Source organism: Lampetra planeri, chromosome 26 (assembly GCF_965212315.1).
Source record: "Lampetra planeri chromosome 26, kcLamPlan1.2.h2, whole genome shotgun sequence".
Taxonomy (NCBI): Eukaryota; Metazoa; Chordata; class Hyperoartia; order Petromyzontiformes; family Petromyzontidae; genus Lampetra; species Lampetra planeri.
Window position 1 is genome coordinate 8,634,427 of NC_136132.1, and position 19,107 is coordinate 8,653,533.

Consider the following 19,107-nt stretch of genomic DNA (forward strand, 5'->3'; position numbering starts at 1 on the left):
GAGGGGGGCCCCTGAACGTGAATCGCACGCACCTTCACGCAGCAACAGCAGCACACATCAACCACCGCGCTCTCCATCGCTCTCTCGGCCGCGTCTCTCCTCCGCTCTCTCCCCTCCCTGGGCCGACGTCCGTCCCATCCCGTCCGTCCGTCCCCACGGCCATGAGCACGTGGAGTGACTGCGCCGAGCGCTGGGCGCTGGACGCGGCCGCGCTGCTTCTGGCCGGCGTGGCCGCCCCGCTGCTGCTGCTGGTGCTGCTGCTGCTGCCCGCGCTGCGCCTCCGCATCCCCTACGGCCGCTACGGCTCCCGCAGCTGGGGCCCGGGGCTGCCCCCGCGCCTCGCCTGGGTCGTGCAGGAGCTGCCCGCGCTCGCCGTGCCCGTCTGGCTCATCAGCTGGCACGGCGCGGCCGCCGCGCTGCCGGGCGACCACGGCGGGGATGTTTACCCGGGAGGCCCGCTCGTGCCCTGGCCCAACCGCGTGCTGCTCGCCATGTTCATCGGCCACTACTTTCAACGGTGAGATGCTGATGGTGATCGATGGTGCTTCTGCTGCTGCTGCAGGAGAGTTGGTGGAGTTTTGTTATTGCTCCTCCACTGTAGGAGCGCAGACGGTGGTGGTTTGCTTTGATGCATGGTCAGTAGTTTGGGTTGCATGGACACATTTCACCACTCTGGCTTGTCTTTAATGTGTGTGTGTGGGTCCCGATGTCGCGATGTGTGTGTCTCTATGGGTTTGCTATACAGTCTGGGTCGCATGATCACACTCGCACGACTGTGGCTCGTCTTTAACGTGCGGCCTGCTGATTTCTCAGGTCATGATGATGCGGCTGCTGATGCGGCTACTGCTGCTGCTGATGATTACTTCTGCTGAATTGATATCAGCGTTTTCTTGATTCTTTCGGTAAAGTCACTTAGAAGGGAAGTAATAAAATAATAAAAATGACTTCCCTTCTACGTGACTTTACCGAAAGAACCAAGAAGATGAATCCCTGCAGTCACGAAAGCTTTAAATCGAAAAATGATATCAGCGTTGTTAAAAGTGTGTGTGGATCGCTCTCCGACACACTGGCGTGCTGATGCAATATATACGTCGGTGCGTTTGGTTACGTGACAACTGTATTTGTTCATATGGCATTGTACTCACGTTGTCTGACCCAGAAGATCAATGATTTTTAAAGGTGTTTACACACTGGGCAAGGCTAGACGAGAGTTTAGGCGTTTTACTTAGGAGGGTGCTGCCAAGATTTAACAGTAGGGGGCGATGTTGCTGCTCCTGCTGCTGTGTGTTCAATAGCAATTGAGTAATTTGCAGTGTCGTTCATTCTTGCGATGTCTTGGCCCAATACCAGTCACATAGAAGAAACCAGAAAATTCGGAGTAACCCCCCCCCCTCCCGCAGAACAAGAGGAGAACATCTTGATTTGAAGCTTTAGTGACCGCTGGAATCCATACTCTTTGGTTCTTTCGGTAAAGTCACGTAGGTATAAAATAAAATAAATCACGACGTTTCGATTGCAACACAAGCAATCATCATCAGGTGGGAAAACCACAGCAAGAACATTTCCCACTTCAGCAAAAAAAAAAATGCTTACTGTGGTTTTCCCACCCGATGATGATTGCTTGTGTTGCAATCGAAACGTCGTGATTTATTTTATTTTCTACCTACGTGACATTACCGAAAGAACCAAAGAGTAAAGAGGAGAAAATACAAACTCTCACAGAGAAAGGTGCCCGAGTGTGGATCTAATCCAGGCCCTTCTTGCTGACGAACAAGTGTTAACCATCTTCTTGGTTCTTTCAGTAAAGTCACGTAGAAGGGAAATAATAAAATAATAAAAATAAAACTTAATAAAATACAACACAGCGTCTCATTCAGACGCTATCTTTCCGACAGACCTGTTCTTCACCTGAGGACGGCTGCTTGCATTGTGGCCGAAACGTCGTGAGAATTGTATTTTATTACGTCTTAGTTTTATTTGTATTATTGTATTATTTCCCTTCTACGTGACTTTACCGAAAGAACCAAGAAGATGAATCTCTGCAGTCACGAAAGCTTTAAATCGAAATTGAAGTGTTAACCACTGTGCCCTCCACCCTTACCTCCCTTATCAGGACCTGGTCCACACGCCCGCTTGTTCTCTGCACCTCCCGCGTGTGTGCAGGGCACTCATCTACCCCTTCCTCCTCCGCGGAGCGAAACCCATGCCGTTCGTGCCCTTCCTCCTCGCCTTGGCGTTTTGCACCTTCAATGGCTACTTGCAGAGCCGCACGCTCATCTCGTGCGCTCGCTACCCCGACGGCTGGCTCTACGACGTCCGCTTCGTCGCAGGTGTGTGCACGCCTCTTGTGGTTTTTATTACACGCTTTCTATTAACTCACTCTGTCTGTTGCTGTTGTTGTATCCTCAAATCTTGTATATTTTAAACATTCTTTTACACGCTTTCTATTAACTCACTCTGTCTGTTGTTGTTGTTGTTGTATCCTCAAATCTTGTATATTTTAAACATTCTTTTACACGCTTTCTATTAACTCACTCTGTTGTTGTTGTTGTTGTATCCTCAAATCTTGTATATTTTAAATATTATTTTACACGCTTTCTATTAACTCACTGTCTGTTGTTGTATCCTCAAATCTTGTATATTTTAAACATTCTTTTACACGCTTTCTATTAACTCACTCTGTCTGTTGTTGTTGTATCCTCAAATCTTGTATATTTTAAACATTCTTTTACACACTTTCTATTAACTCACTCTGTCTTTTGTTATTGTATCCTCAAATCTTGTATATTTTAAACATTCTTTTACACGCTTTTTGTTAACTTGCTCTGTTGTCGTATCCTCAAATCTTTTAACTAAATTTTAACCCACTTCCCAATGTGGTATTGACTGCAAACTTGGTATGCTTGTGTCATACTGATGACAATACTATATTCTATCATAAAAAATAAAAACAATTTAACATTCTTTTTTATATGTTATGTTTCGGCTTGGGTCTAATTGTCCACGCTCAACTGACGTTGGCTGTAATTGGCCACGGTCCCTTACGTTATGGCAAGCTTCGGGGCCACTTCCTGGAGTCGTGGAGTTCTTCCATTACTAGTACATTTCATAAAAGCTTGTTTAAAAAAAAGTTATTTTAAATATTACTTATTTTTATTTTTTTGTTTGAACGCAGTCGCTGAGCCTCAGGGCCCGACGGCCCATCATGCCAAGCGGCCAGCAAGCATCGTCAAGAGTTGTAACGGATAAGTGTAGAAACGTTTCTCGAATTTGAGTCAGGCTGTTGTTATGAGAGCTTGGAAAAGACACAAGGTGTATCAGCGTTTGAGGGAAGAAGCAGAGAGAGGAGAGGAGTGATCTGCAGTGTGGTGAGTGGGTGGAGGGTGAATGTGTTTTTGTTGTTACCTGCAGTGTGGTGAGTGGATGGATGAGTGTGTTGTTGTCACCTGTGCTAACACACGTAACAGCTGAAACGTGTGAAGGTTACCACTATGCACGCAATAGGTCAGTGCTGCAATGTTTCTGCAGGTCTCTCGCTCTAGCGTATGGCAAGTATGTGCAAATCACACGTCCAAGTTTAAGTCTGTAAGCCATGCGATAGCTTCAGGAGTAGCGTGACCTAATACTGCTCAGTCCCGCCAGAGAGCAGTTGTGCGCAATATGGTCCATTGTCTGGTTCGGGTCCGCAGTCACACTGTGGGTTGTCTTTACTTCTCCACTTGTGGAGGAGGTGTGTGCAGCGACCTGTTGCTGTTCTGCAACGGTTGATGGAGCTTTATTTGGAATGTCCACAGAATTCCACAGTGTTCGCCAACGGTCTTCAAATGACCCCGCTTCATCAAATTGTCTCGCACGATCCCAGATTGGTTTCCTGGATTTCAAACGAGTTCGTGGAGGGTCAAGCAGGTGGGTGACTGGTGTGACGAGATGGAAGTTGAGGGTCACTTCCCTGGCTTCCCTCGGGTGCCAGTTAAAGTAGGAGGGACCAGTTTTAGTAGTATGGGTGTGGGGAAGCCCAATTGTGCAAAATTACCACTATGATGGGGGCAACAAAGAAGGGGTTGGGGGGACGCGATGCGAGGAGAAGGAAGGAAGGCAAGCGCAGCAGGAACCAGCCACCAGCAAGAAGGCCCAATCCACTGATGGAGTTTGGAAGAACCACACCGAGTGGAGCAAGGGGGCCTGATCCACTGCTGGAGTTTGGAAGAACCACACCGAGTGGAGCAAGGGGGCCTGATCCACTGCTGGAGGGTGGAGCCATCACACACCCAGGGCTGCAATAGTCTCAAGCAGTGCTGCCGCAGAAGCTGAGTGCTGTACCTGGGGCTGAGTGTGCTGGGCTGCAAAGTGTAGGTGCAGTCTCTACTGCTGGAGTGGAGGGGGGGGGACAACACACCCAGGGCCACGAGGAGGGCTCTATCAACTGCTGGAGTGTGGAGAGACCACTTCAAGGGCTGGGTGAGCGGTGTCGACTGTTGGAGTGCGGGGACTTGCCAGACCAAGAACAACGAGGACATAAATAGAGCTGCAAGGATTTTTTCGATTTAAAGCTTTCGTGACTGCAGGGATTCATCTTCTTGGTTCTTTCGGTAAAGTCACTTAGAAGGGAAGTAATAAAATAATAAAAATAAAACATAATAAAATAAAATAATTCTCACTTGTTATATTATTTTATTTTATTATGTTTTATTTTTATTATTTTATTACTTCCCTTCTACGTGACTTTACCGAAAGAACCAAAAAGAAGAAGAGCTGCAAGGGCCTCTTCAGCTTTCATGTCGGGCAATATCAAGACTTTGGAGTGCTGCATCCACCACCTCAAGGAAGCCACCTGCTCTACCTACCGCTGGAAGGCGGGCACACCACACCGAGGGAGCCATCAGTGCTCTGTCTACTGCTAGACTGGAGACACCGCACCAATGAAGGCACTAAAGCTCTGTATATTGCTGCAGGCTGACTATTAAGAACTTGGACACGCAGGACCGTGAGTCCCTGTAAACGGGCGCGCCGGTGGATGCATATGGGGCATGGAGTCGTTCGGTTGCATGTACAAACGGGTTCCTATTTCTTTATTAAGTTCAATACAGAACACACAAGTCAGACGATACTTGTGGGGTTCTGCCTAATAAGTGTGCATGAAAGCATCTCTAAAAGTGTGGCAAAACGACAAACCCACTTGGAATCGCACTCCCCATAAAGCCCGCAACTGGTTTCCAGAAATTTGGAGCACAGTATAGGTACTGATACAGCAGTATATGTACTGATAAATCAGTAACCTGATACAGCAATAATTTGATACAGAAACATGCCATGTCATCCGATGTTGTGTTAGGGTTTTGTTTTATTTAGGCAGTCCCTGGAAGAGTTTCAGCATTTAAAGCGGATAGGAAAGGATTTGACGCGTGTGACCGTAGGAATGTTTTAAAGAGCCAAGATGCAGCAGAATTGGTGTAAGTTGTATGGAACAATAGCATAAATCCAACGAAAAGGTGTCGGAATAGTTTGGGGGGTCAAGATAGGTGTTTTTGTCAGATGCGCATTGTGATTGTTTAAGATTGTTTAAAAAAAAGTGTGGAGTATGAGAGGTATAAGACTTGGATATCGCAACGGTCCATTTGCACCCGTGTGCAAAGTGATGACTAATTTTTGCTAGCGGGGACCTTTGCCTGGGCCATTGCAGCTCTAGGCACCTGTAAGTACTGAGGGTGGGCCCTGGGAATATTAAGGTGACTTTTCCTAACACAAACATATATTTTAATTTGCAGTGGTAGGAAGGTTTCCTGAATATTTGAACTACTTTCTGACAGGTTTCAGAAATAAGGTACAATGCGGAGGTCGTAAAAGGTTCTCTGTATTTAGGTAGTACTTCAGTGTTCACGATGCAGTGGACTGTGATAAGGAGGTTATTGGCTATAGCAGTCGACAAGTTTACAAGGGGTCTAATTTAGCTGCACTTGGACTGTCAGGGGAGGATCTTCTTGGTTCTTTCGGTAAAGTCACGTAGAAGGGAAGTAATAAAATAATAAAACATAATAAAATAATTCTCACGACGTTTCGGCCACAACGCAAGCATCCGTCCTCAGGTGAAAACCAGGTCTGTCGAGGCGACAGCGTCTGAATGAAACGGCACCATGCTTGGAGCATATATTTAAGCTGGGTTGGAAGGGGGGGAAAGGGCGCCTTGACAAAAGAATTTGCATATCAAGAGGAATTCAGCATATTTATGCCAGTTTAACACGTATTTATGCCAGCTTAAATATATGCTCCAAGCATGGTGCTGTTTCATTCAGACGCTGTCGCCTCGACAGACCTGGTTTTCACCTGAGGACGGCTGCTTGTGTTGTGGCCGAAACGTCGTGAGAATTATTTTATTATGTTTTATTTTTATTATTTTATTACTTCCCTTCTACGTGACTTTACCGAAAGAACCAAGAAGATGAATCCCTGCAGTCACGAAAGCTTTAAATCGAAAAATGTCAGGGGAGGAGTGATGGATGCCATGAGGGCTGCTAGATTGGTAATGTCCTCAAATATAACATCATTCCACGTGTGGTAAAGTTGACAACTGCCAAGCTGCTATGAGTAGAGGTATGCATTCATTATTTCATAGCAATCCAAACGTGGTTTTGTTTTCTTGAAGCACGGTTAATTTTTCTGAAATTATTAAGCTTTTCAGTAAATACAATTGTCACTTCTTGGTATACGTTTAATTGAAGCGGAAGTCAGCCATTGGTTTTTGTCCGCGATTTGCCTGTTATTTGTGGCTCTCAGGTTGCGGTTTTGAACACTGAAACACAACCGTACCCGCTACATTGTGTGTTTGGGTGTGTCGAGTATCCGAGTGTGGCTGACCTCGTGTGACCCTGGCGGTGCGGTCTGTGTGTGGTGTGGCTAGGGGCACTGCTCTGGCTTGCTGGTTTGCTGATAAACCTGCACTCGGACCACATTCTGCGGAATCTACGCAAGCCCGGTGAAACGGGCTACAAGATCCCTCGCGGTCAGTAGCCCAGCAGGTGCCCCGCCTCCCTCTACGAACCTCTTAATGGTAGTTTTTATATCGAATCATGCCTTTTCAAATGTTGGCATGCGGTCTTCCCTCGTTGTACGGCAACTCAATATACAGAAGTTCACGATAACATAACCTATATGGTAGGGAGTGAATTCGATGTAGGTTACGTAAAATTTGCATTCGTGGAATTTTTACTGTTCAAATTAGAATAAATGTTGCGGATAAATCGGACAATGTGTGGTCTGTTTCTCCTCGTGTGCAACTTATCTTGAGTCATAATTCTGTTAAGAGTTAACTCTGTCACACTGTCATGTTGTTACAGTTAACTCTAACCATAGATTTACATCACGGACCAGGTGACAGCCTCGTGGAAAAAAACATGTAATTTTTACCATCAGTGGAGGATTGCATTTGACTTGACAAGACGTATCTCCCATGTTCGAATAAGCAACAGCAGGCATCCATCTCCATTGGTGGTCATAAGCCAATGGTGGAATTTCCACATTCCGTTGGTAGTTTGATCACTGTTGGCTTCTCCCAGGATGGCCACTTGGAATTTTTGGCAACAACGTGTCACCCAAAAAGATGCGTCTACTTACCGATGTCCATTGGCACGTGTCCGTATTGTTCTTCTAGGAGGGATGTTTGAGTTCGTATCGGGAGCAAACTTCTTGGGGGAGATGGTGGAGTGGCTGGGCTTTGCCGTCGCGTGCTGCACCCTGCAGGCCTGGGCTTTCTCTGTGTTCACCATCACGGTCATCGGGCCACGCTCCGTTCACCACCACAGGTGAGTCTACACCCCTCCACCCCTCCACACACGGCATGGCGCGAGGACCCAGCACGGGTGGTGACGCGGCCTAGAGGTGGCGCGTTCGCCGCTTGTTGCCGAGGTTTGTGGTTCGAGCCGGGCGACCGCCCTGGTTAATACTGCGGGTGAATTTGTCGTAAAAAAATACTACTACGACGTGTGCCGTCTGCTTCACAGTGGATGCTAAAGATCCCGCGGCATCATTCGAAAAGTCGGCCGTTGTATGCTGACGTCACGGTCCACATTCGGAGCAACAGCAGCCGCTTCTTATGCGATGGTTCTCTTGCTGGAGAGAGCGTGAAATCACCGAGCCAACACGATTATAGTCCTCTCGGTGTATTAAAGTCACCTTTTTGATTTAGCAATGAAAGGTAAAAAAACAAACGTTCATTTAATCAGTAATCAAAACATACACGAAAGTAATATTTTGCTAAATAATTCACCCATTTTTAGGATTACAAAGTAAAAAATAAACTGCCAACATGTGATAGACAACCCCAGAGCACAACCCCGGTTACAGAGATCATCCCCAAAATAAATTAACAGCACTTCGCCTAACTTGAGTACCACTGCATGTAGGTTCGGTGCTGCACAGTGCAATTTTAATTGGTAACCTCTGGCGTTTTGTTCTGTTTGCTGCAGATGGTATCTGGAAAAGTTTGAAGACTACCCCAAGAAAAGAAAAGCTGTCATTCCTTTCCTATTTTAAATGCAAATTAAACAAATTACACACGTGGGTTGGGTGCTATTAATAGTGTAAGTTGGCCTGTGCAGAATTAAATGTGTGCTGCCTGTTGCACATATTTAATAATCTGCTTGCATTTCCTTAAATCAACAGGGGAGTTCAGCGGTCGAAGCACTACTCCTTATGGACAATAGGTTTTTTTTACGTCACTGTCATTTTTATATGAGATTTGCTAATTTTTGTACTTTTTTGCGGCCGTTCTAATTGGAGGTGGTGTATTTGAGCTTCCTATTCAGGCCCCTCACCTTCCTATTCAGGCCCCTCCCCTTCCTATTCAGGCCCCTCCCCTCTTTCTTTAGGCCTCGAGAGGCCCCCACCTCCTTCCTCTCTGCCCCCCACTGCCTTAAGCCTTTAACCCTCATCATGTCTTCCCGATTAGATTGGAAACTAATTCCTTTAGTTTTGTTGTCCTTCCCCCGCACCTCCGATTGGCACTATTGGCTACGTAGGGTGCGAAAGAAGTTCTATATACGGTACATACATCATGCCCAAATGTCTCTTCCTGTTTCAGCTGTGCCTTTCCTTTTAGGCCCTGCCCCCTCATCGTATGCCCTGCCTCTTTCTGGTTAAGCCCCACCCCTCCCCCCAGACACAGGAAGTGGGGAGGGGGTGCACTGAGCAGTGGAAGTGGGGACAGCAGAGGTGGGTGTTGCAACAGCACAATGATGACCAAAATCCCCCTTAGCGCAGCAAAATAATAATGATGTTGTTTTAGTCCCGCAAGGAGTTTCTGCAGAACCACTATCGGTCACGTGTCTGTTATATCGCATAAGGTTCTGCGACTGCATGGCCTAAAACGTACGATTTTTATTAAATGATTGCTAATGTCCATATGCTTTTCATAAAATTTAACTGCAAGCACTAAAATACTGTAGTATTTTAAACACATTTCTGCAGAGGGAGCTGGTAGGAACGTTGGGTTGCTCGGTCAATGGCCAGGGTCAACGGCGGCGTGGTGTTTTCCGCAAATATGGCCGACTGTGAGGGCGGGCACAAGCCGGCGTGAGTAGGTTAAACGTTGAGTTTTATAAGGGCACCACAGGGTGATCAGCCCCTCCCCACCTAGCCCTCCCCACCCAGCCCCTCCCCACCCAGCCCCTCCCTGCACGACGGACACAATAATCCCCTGTGGGCTGGTGTAACCTGGCGGTTCCTACCAGTAAAAAATCTTCGCATAAAGTTACTCTCACGTCACTGAAATCGACATGGAGGGTCATATCGCATGACCTCGCAGTGTGTTCAGCAATCCGAGTGCACGAGACAGCGGTTAACATCCACCAACCATCCAAACTCAGGAACACGCTTTTTTAACCATCTTTGTATAATTTTAGTTTTTGAAACGAATATACTGAATCGCGTTAGTTTTATCGAATATTTGTGTCATGCCTGGGTACTTATAAAGTATTTATCTGTAATGGATCCTCACTACTAAACGGTGGCTCTGAGTGGAGTTGTGGTCTCGTTCCTTGCTTCCCAATGCTCTACGGCCTCGCCTCGCCTTCTTACGTCAACGTGACCCCTTACTAGCATCCGTGGCGACATAGCGCTCCCTTCCAAAGTTTTTGAAGTCAATCGTGGCTATTGAAATGACTTGACTGGACACCCCCGATAGCGCCAGACCTCGGAAGCGAAATGTGGTTACGTCTGGATAGCGCTTAGATTGGGTGACCACCAATAGAATAACAGTTGTCAGGCCACGCTGCGGGTAGTGCAGCCAAGTCCAATGGACATGGTGACACTGTTTGGAGGCTTTCATCCAGCAGTGGATTGATCGCAGCTCATTGTGATCATTATCACTGACAAGGATTCCTATTTATTTTTATTCACGTAAAAAATAAACATTTTTAAAATAAATTCTAAAATAGGATTTTACATGAACTTTCTATACAAGACTGACATTTTATAGAAACATAATTTTAATGTAGATGTTGGCTTTTGTGTCAAAATAAATTGCACATCACAGCACGTGCTATTTCAGTGCATGACAATACGTGCATTCGCGTTTGTTTCCATGTAGAAATCAGTTAATATACACAGCACGTGCTCACAACATCACAAGCAACGAGGGACACCTCCAATCGTGAACACTCAAAATGATCATGTATTGGATGTAATGATGTTTAAACCAATATACAAAAATATTCCTTAATTCTAAATGTTACATCTGTTAAGTTCCCCGATGGCAAATGTATTATATCGGTCGTGTGACCAGATTCAAACATAATAATTTACACCCCTCTTGTCAAGCCCATGCCGTGTCATTCAAGGGGGGTTTGATTGTACTTCACGCTGGTCATTGTGGGTTGGCGGAGGGTGGGGAACCGATTCATGTATCGCTCGCCACCAATGTTAAACGGAGCTTGGAATTGAACTTGGCTCACCGGGGTTATACGACACTGCTCCACCCCCAGATGTAATTGTGCCACAGTAAAGAGTGTCGCGTATACATTCTGGTTAACATTTTCCAAGTGCAATTTTGAAAGATTGTTCTAAAAATATATGGATATTGACTTTTTCAGTTTCCTTGCAAAATAGTTACATGTATTATTGCATTGAGACATCCGTGAACATTTAAAGAGCACCCCAATTTCTTTCAAACGAGATCAATTGAGGCCGCCACTAAGTCGCCAGTCCTGAGATCTTGTTATGGAAGAGTTTCTCAAGCTGCAAGAGCAGACCCAGCCTGTACTGGAGAGTGTCTGTATTGAGTTTCAGTAGAAATGTGTACAGTGGTTCCCTGAGTAAAACCTCAATGGGGACAAACTCCAGCACCTGCTGCCGAACGTTACCCTCCCGGTCTCCTCTTCCATCGCCGCATCGCTCTCCAGCGTTTGAGACCGCATGCTGCAGCACGCTGATAAACTCCTTCACGCCTTTGTAAACTGATGGATGGCGCAGGCCCGCGCAGAGTAAGACGGTGGTGATGTGAAACGAGCTGGGCGAGAGGTTGAGGAAGGAGAGGCGGCAGAAACATTGTGAAAGGGCAAAGATTATTCCTGCGGAGAATCGAGTAAGGGCGGCGGGTAGGGGCAGCACCAGACAGTCGCCCTCTGCCAAGCGGGAGAACATCAGCTGCAATCCGTCAACGAGATTTTGCTGAAACAACACATCTCCGTCGTAGAGCAGTGGGCTGCTTAGAACTCCGACGAACGGTTTCGGAATGAGGACTGTGTCTCGAGTCGCGCTGCAAGTGTCAAGAGGCGTGGGTGGCAGAATTGAAGGTCCTCCACCGCAAGCACTGTCAGGCTGTGCGCTGTGCACGACTGCACTTGCACTGGATTCATCGGTACTTTGTGATTTGTTTTTCCGAGAATTATCGATAACATCGTCCATGGGGTTTAACTGCGCACAGAGCGTTTGCCCTACAGACGCACGTCGAGTCTGTTGCCCGATATCCATATAGTAAACGCCTCTCAGTTCCTTCCCATTCAGAAGTTTAATGAGCGTCGCTCGGACGCGCTGCTCCGTTTCCGCGGCGCTCTGGCTTCCTTCGCGGTGCTGCCCGCTCAGCCACACGGCGTTGGCCGGCCGCACGACGGCCGCCTTGGCCCGCGCCTCATTGAGACGCTCCAGCAGTTTCACGTCGCAAAACGGGGAGTTGGCCACGCGTCTGAGCGCAGGCCCGTGCCGCACGGAGAAGGTGCTCTCGTCTGGAGGATCCGGCGAGCACTCGAGCACGCGCTCCTCCGCAGGGTCCTCGGAGCGCTCGTCCGCACCGTCGCACTCACCCTCACGAGCCGCGTCGCGACTCGGCGCGTCGATCTTGAGCAGTGCATCGAAGGTCCGCATGTCCGGCTCAAAGTAACCCTGCATTACCTTCTCTCTCCAGCTCAGGCTCTCCAGTTCTTTCCTCTGGTTGTAGGTCCCTACCTGACGCTGCTTTCCCTTCCCCGAGTACGACTGAAAGGGTGGTGCGCCAGATCCCCTGGGTGGTCGCTGCATTAACCAGTCGCGCCGGGCGAGGGGTTGCACGTCGTAGTGGTCCGTGTAGAACCAGGCGGCGGCCTCGCGCACTGCCTCGATGTGAGCCCAGCGCTCCTCGCCCGCGTCGTTCTCAAACAGCCACAGGTTCTCCAGAATCGTATCGGCCTGCAGCTTCTGCAAGGGGGAATTTTTTTCTTAAAAACGAGCTTCGGCACAATTAACACAAACTCAAGCAAGCTCACAATTTATGGAAGGCAAATTCGTGGTCTCCTTTGGGTCCCCTTGGCCATTCCACATAGGTCCCTTTGGCAACTCCACATGGGAATGGTGCGAATACCAAAACGTACTAAACAATTACTAAAGAAGGTGTGTGGCCACCTGGAACATGGTGGCGCAGGCCAGCAGCTGCTGGGTGAAGGAGGGAGGAAGGCGGGTGGCAGGGAAGAGGGCCGTGTGGGCGCACACATCTGGGCCCACGTGCTCCTCGAGCCGCTCGAGCAAGGCGGGGGGGAACGTGTCCCGCCCGCGGAAGCCCAGGCACACCACGTACAGCTCCGAGTTGCCTGCTTTGCTCGTGGCCGGTTTCACCACATGGACCTCCTACGGAAACACCTATGTGTCACTCGTACATATGCGCGTTCATTTATTTACGTAGCGTCGTCCATGGTAAATTGTATATACAAACGCCGTAGAATTTGTCACGTGCACTTTTCACACGGGAAATCAAAGACGAGCGCGAAGGCAGCCGGGACCGGCACCAATAATTACCCAAACACTGTGGTCCTATATTCGGACATCTGTGAGAAAGAGCTTCATAGCTCATGGGATTCCTCCAGTCTGAACACTCAATCCTCGTACAGATGGAAATGAATCCACTTGGCGTACTGCCATGCCCTGGCAAGCCAGAAGATGGTGACCCCGCCATCTCACAATCTGTGTGACCCACTCATGCTTGCTCAAACGTGCTGGTTTGTTGGAGTGCATAGCCACCAGCGGGAACGGTCGCGCTGTGGTCAGTGTGCTGCACTACAAACCCGGCGACCCGAGTTCAATTGACGGCCAACATCGGTGACAATTATCTGAACCAGTCCTTGACCTCGCCTAGATCGACTCATCCTCAAATGAGGAACTGGTGCGATGTGTAAACATTGCCACGAGGGAGATGAAGGCAGCCGGGCGTGGCATTAGCCACCCACTGCCTCGTGTGCCGTTCCGGCCTTCATAGGTGCTCGCTAACAGTATATAACAATGTATGGACGCATGTATATGTGTGTGTCGGTGTAGCTGTCAAAGCAGAAACGGTTGCGTTTTTAAATTGGACAAGGCACCGACCACTCGATGAGCAGTCATTAGTTGAGATTATAAAACTTGCCGCACATGCAAACCCTCTCAACCGCAAAGGATCACATTCATGCAATTTTAAATCTGGGCATTGCACCGAACAATATAATTCTTTGTCATGGACTCAAATGTCATGAACCATTGGCCTACTTCAGGATTACGCTTGAGAATAAGCTTTTAAGCTTCAAGAGAAATCTTTAGGCATATAGAGTCAAATTTATGTCAGGAACACGAAATATTGTTACTTTATTTCAAGTGTGAACTTATGTTTCTTTGCTAATGGGTTGAATTAGTTTAATTAAAGTTGGCAAAAGGAGATATTTTGTATGTCACATTTCTGAAACAGGATCAAGTCTCCAAAATTAGTTCATAATTCTATCTAAATGTGCATCAATGTTTATTTCAAATACACTTTTAAAATGTACCATTATGAAATGCATTGTCACAAATACTGAATCTGATTTTGAGAAGCAGTTCATAATAATTTTAATATATTTGGCATGAGCACCATTGTTCTAGTTCATGGCTCTCATGGAGGAGATATGTTTCAGAGATGGGTATAGGCTGTCGGTAGGGGGTGATGTTGCTTGCATAATCCCAGCTGAGTCATTCGTGTGCATTTGTTAAAATTTGGAAAAATGTGGACCATGATGATGGCACACAACGGCCTGCTTGTTTTGAAGTATGGGGGAGGATCTTCTACGGCTACTGTGAAGCAGACGGCGCTCGTATGTTTATGGTTAATACACAACCGCAGTAATAACCAGGGAGGGCTGCCGGAGTCGAACCAAGAACCTCTACAACAAGCTGTGAACGCGCCACCGTTGGGCCGCGTCACCGCCCCACATTCCTGCTGCAAAGACTCCAATGCAGCACGGGAAACCGTACGGGACGCTCACGAACCTGGAAGGTGCACACGAGCAAGAAGAGGAGGCAGGCCGAGGAATGCTCGAAGAGGGTGAAGAGTTTGAGGACGAAGGATCCGCCGGGCGCCAGCAGGGCCAGCGCCGTCACCGTCTCACAGAACACCAGCGGCGCCACACACGCCTCCTGCTCCCCGGGGTTACCCTGACGGCGTCATACCGCATCGCATCACAGCACGCACCACACCGCACACATCACGGAGTAAACACTCCACACTCGCTACATCGCAAAACATGGAACCACACACGGGACGTACTCCCATTTTCATTTCACAGCAACAAAGATCCCCCGTTATAGTCTTAACCGACTTGGGGCAAGTGCTGTTAGCAAACACTTATGAAGGGCCGAATGGCACGCGGTAGGTGGCCAGCACCACACCTGACCGCCTTGGTCTCCCTCGTGGTGATGTTTACGCACCAGGTACTCATTGGAGATTGAGTTGACATAGGGGAGCCCCAGGACCAGTTCAGAAAATCGTCACTGGGTTCGTAGTGCAGCAACACTAAACAACACGTGACTGGCTTGCACTCCACAAACCCACGCGCACTTCTTCGGGAGTTCTACCCTCGTGTGCGCGTGCATTTTCTTTAGGCACTCCTACTGACGTAAGAGTCTCGAGAGCAAGCGAGAATTTCACCGTGTGACGCAAGGTGCCGGAATCGAGGGGAGGGGGGGGGAGGGGGGGGGAGGGGGGGGGGAAGGGGGGTGGAGGGGGGGGGGGAAGGGGGGTGGAGGGGGGGCACCCCGATCAGCACCCCGAGTGGCACGGCAGTCCCGCACGAAACCCCTGCGGACCTGGCAGTCGAAGCTCCCGTCGGCGGTGACTAGGTGCGCGCCGTCCCCCAGCTCGTCGCGCGCGCGTTCCTGCAAGCGGCGCAGGTTGGCCAGGCACATGGCGTCGCCCGTGTCGTCCGCACCGAAGCACCAGCGGGCCGCCGTGTGCAGGATGAGGCGCGCGTCCGGGATCATACTCCCGCACGTGTTGCTCTCGTGGAACGGGTTCAGGGTGGTGGCCAGCCAGCACAGCTTGCAGGCCGCCTGCGCCGGGGATTCACACGGTGAGAATCGGCGTCTGGTAAACACCGGTGCGGCATAGCCCAATTGCGCTCTGGTTGGGGTGGACTCAGGTTGCGGTGGATGCGAGTGTTTGTTCCTGTGTTGGCTCAAGCATTTTCCCATGATGGGCCCTTCATACAACTATGATTCTTAAAATAATTGTTAGAGACTATTACACTTTTCGTTTCATATTTTGGTAGCTTTTTCTTTCTTGGATATGGATTTTTAGTCATGCAATGGATTTTTGGTCATACTTGTAACACATTTTAAATACAAGTTAACATTGACACAGATAACCCTGAAATACTATTTAAATCCTGGATTTGAAGCTTTCGTGACTGCAAGGAATCATATTCTTAGGTTTTTTCGGTAAAGTCACGTAGGTAAAACATCAAAATTAATTAAAATAAAATAAAACAAAAATCACGACGTTTCGGAGGCAACACAAGTCTCCGTCATCAGGTGGGACCGTCACAGCCGAATTAGCTGCATCAAGTGAGGCAATGATTCAAGATGTAATCCCTTATAAGCAAGTTGAAGGGGGGAGGAGAGGGGGGGGGCTCATCAGAATGTGGTAGCCAATGAATGGAACGTATCGGGAGGGAGGGGGGCGGGGCTCGTGCTGTCTTTGAGCCCCGCCCCCCTCCCTCCCGATACGTTCCATTCATTGGCTACCACATTCTGATGAGCCCCCCCCTCTCCTCCCCCCATCAACTTGCTTATAAGGGATTACATCTTGAATCATTGCCTCACTTGATGCAGCTAATTCGGCTGTGACGGTCCCACCTGATGACGGAGACTGGTGTTGCCTCCGAAACGTCGTGATTTTTGTTTTATTTTATTTTAATTAATTTTGATGTTTTACCTACGTGACTTTACCGAAAAAACCTAAGAATATTTAAATCCTGCTTGAATAGGCACAATAATTGACCATGGAACCTGCTGCTCCACACTGTTTCCTTTCAGATACATTGACTAGAAAGGGAACATTATTTGACAGAGCCTGCTAGAGATACGTCGAAAATTTACAAACTTTAATGATGGGAAAACTGATTATGTGCGCCTACTTCATGAAGGTGCCACTGATGACCCAAATAACTACCGGCTGATTTTGATCGCATCCCCCCCACCAATCAAAAAACACAAATTACAGACTATCCAAAAGAATTACCTGCTCCACACCAAGCAATCAGACTTCAAGGAAAAGTTCAGCACAACCTCGGCAGTGCTGAAGACTCCTGATTTTATCTTCAACAGCCTGGATTATAAACACCTTCTCTGCCATCCTCTTTCTTGACCTACCTAAAGCGTTTCATACAGCAGATTGCGTCATCTGACCGGGCCAACTTAAACCTCTCAAATTTTCTGATCCTACTTTAAAAACTGGTTCCAGAGCTACTTTTCAGACTGCGGGGAAGGGGGGCGGCTCTACCCCCTCTGGTCTCCTCCCTTGCTCTTCGGGGGTCCCCGGGTTACCTGGGGGGGTGCCACGGTGGCGAGATGTTAAATACCTCACCTGATATGCAGGTGGTCGTGGGTTCAATACCGACCCTAACGCCTGTATATTTGGAGTTTGCATGTTCTCCCTGTGGTCACGTGGATTTTTCTCCGGGTCCTCCAGTTTTTCCCTCCACATTTAGAAACATGCGTTTAGGGTATTTGGCTGCTATACATTTCTACGTGATACGCCACTGTGTTGGGCTATCATTTCTGGCCAGGTCACTCCTGAAAAAAGAGCTATATAGCTCAGTCGGCCTTACCTGGTAAGATAAAAAAAAAGTTTACATTAAAAAATAGTTTAACCTGGTGCGTTCGCAGGTAATGGTTGAGGCTGCAGATGAATGCGCCGGGCGCCTCGCACAGGTGCACCGAATTGATCCTGCCGCCGCCGCGTCTCAGTGCAGAGGGTGGCAGCACGGGCAGGCCTCCTGCCAGCAGCTCGTGAAACTTGCACCAGGCCTGCGTGCACAACTCCGCGCCGGCCACACGCCGCACGTGCCCCACCACGTGCCCCGTGCGGTTAGTGGCGGCCGTGTGCTCATGCCACACATCCAGAGGCTTGTCACTCAGACGCCCTTTGACCTCGTTCAGATCCTTCTTCAGCCGCTGCAGGTCCGCGTGGGGCTGCGCCGAACACAGGTTCGAAGAGAGGATGTGAAGTTTCATTGAAGTGAATCGAGCTGACATGAAACAGAGTTATATTCAATGTAACGGGCACACTGGGATTTGTGAAAAAGCTTAACAATCACGACTTAAAAAAAAAATTAACATGCACCCAGGCCAGCTGTGAATTCTAAACCAATACTAACATCTATTCAAAATAATTATAACACTGATCTCAAGGTTATGCTTGGTAGGTGACCGCTGTCTGTATAGGATACAGCAAGGACTCAATCAACTGCTCATCTACGACTGCACATGATGTCAATAGGTGGCCAATGCAAGAACATAAAACTGTTTCCAGCTTTAAGTATTCCAAAGGCAAGAGACATTTTTTGTCAAGTCACAAAGATGTGCATTCAACAACAATGCCTCAGCTGTGACTCTGGCTTATCAACTTTTACTTAAGAGCTAAATAGATGATTATTTTTACTAAATAGATGATCCAACCAAGTGGCTCAGTGGTTAAGAATGTGCAGCTAGCAAATCAGAATCATGTCCAAAAGTTGACCAGGCCCTTCATTCCACCTGGTACCACTTTGGGAGAAACCAACTGCAGTTGTCTGATGAAGGAACTAACCTCCACCAAAGAAATGTGGAATTTCCAATCACCGAATTGGGGATTAAACGGGAGATGAGCGCCATGAACACGAGCATGCGATCGGGGAACTCAATTTGAACGTTTTCGTCCGAAAAGCACAATTAGAACGCAGTGGTGCTGACCTGTTGCGCCGCTGGAGAGGAGAAGACCAAGCGAGCTTCTGGGAGAGTCCACGTTTCACCGGGGGGAACACGGAACTCAAAACGCTTCTCAAACAGCTGAGCCACCTCATCCAGGACTGCAGCATTAGTCGGTGGTGCCTCCTCCACCCGCACTCTCTTCCTCTGCCCGCTCTTCATTGTCCTGTCACAAGGCAAATACAAAGACAACGACCCAAGTCATAGCCTTTAATACACTGTTGGGGCAAGTGCTGGGAGCGAAAAATGACGAAGGCCGGGACGAAACACGAGGAGAGTGGATGGCCAACACCACGCCCAACAACCTTCGTCTCCCCAGTGCTGATGTTTACACACAGCACCAGGTACTCATTTTTAGGCTGAGTCGACCTAGGCGAGGCCCAGAAATGCCTCAGATAATCG

At 48.3% G+C, this 19,107-nt stretch overlaps 2 protein-coding genes across 8 annotated transcripts in view; one reads left to right on the plus strand and one right to left on the minus strand.

Moving 5' to 3' along the window:
- On the plus strand, window positions 1-10,007 carry LOC144727665 (3-oxo-5-alpha-steroid 4-dehydrogenase 1-like). Of its 4 annotated transcripts, XR_013587427.1 has the most exons (6): window positions 1-517; window positions 2,164-2,330; window positions 6,896-6,997; window positions 7,646-7,796; window positions 7,995-8,188; window positions 8,460-10,007. XR_013587427.1 is itself a non-coding variant. In XM_078606653.1 (5 exons), exons 1-5 carry the CDS (start codon window positions 162-164, stop codon window positions 8,524-8,526), a joined length of 843 nt encoding a protein of 280 aa, XP_078462779.1. In that variant the 5' UTR covers window positions 1-161; the 3' UTR covers window positions 8,527-10,007. The 4 variants fall into 4 exon arrangements, 3 of the variants coding, with proteins under 3 accessions (XP_078462779.1, XP_078462781.1, XP_078462780.1); XM_078606653.1 differs by lacking the exon at window positions 7,995-8,188; XM_078606655.1 differs by lacking the exons at window positions 6,896-6,997; window positions 7,646-7,796; window positions 7,995-8,188; window positions 8,460-10,007 and adding an exon at window positions 3,795-4,638 and having other exon boundaries at window positions 2,114-2,330.
- CMTR2 (cap methyltransferase 2) overlaps window positions 8,185-19,107 on the minus strand; it is a 22,918-nt gene continuing 11,995 nt past the window's right edge. For all 4 annotated transcript variants that reach the window (XM_078606652.1, XM_078606651.1, XM_078606650.1 and 1 more), the window contains 6 exons: window positions 18,691-18,871; window positions 17,611-17,931; window positions 15,547-15,789; window positions 14,731-14,895; window positions 12,865-13,086; window positions 8,185-12,660 (listed from right to left, as the gene is read on the minus strand). In XM_078606652.1, the coding sequence (XP_078462778.1) occupies window positions 11,182-12,660; window positions 12,865-13,086; window positions 14,731-14,895; window positions 15,547-15,789; window positions 17,611-17,931; window positions 18,691-18,867 (2,607 nt within the window). In that variant the 5' untranslated portion in view covers window positions 18,868-18,871 and the 3' untranslated portion in view covers window positions 8,185-11,181. The remainder of the gene's footprint in view (window positions 12,661-12,864; window positions 13,087-14,730; window positions 14,896-15,546; window positions 15,790-17,610; window positions 17,932-18,690; window positions 18,872-19,107) is intronic.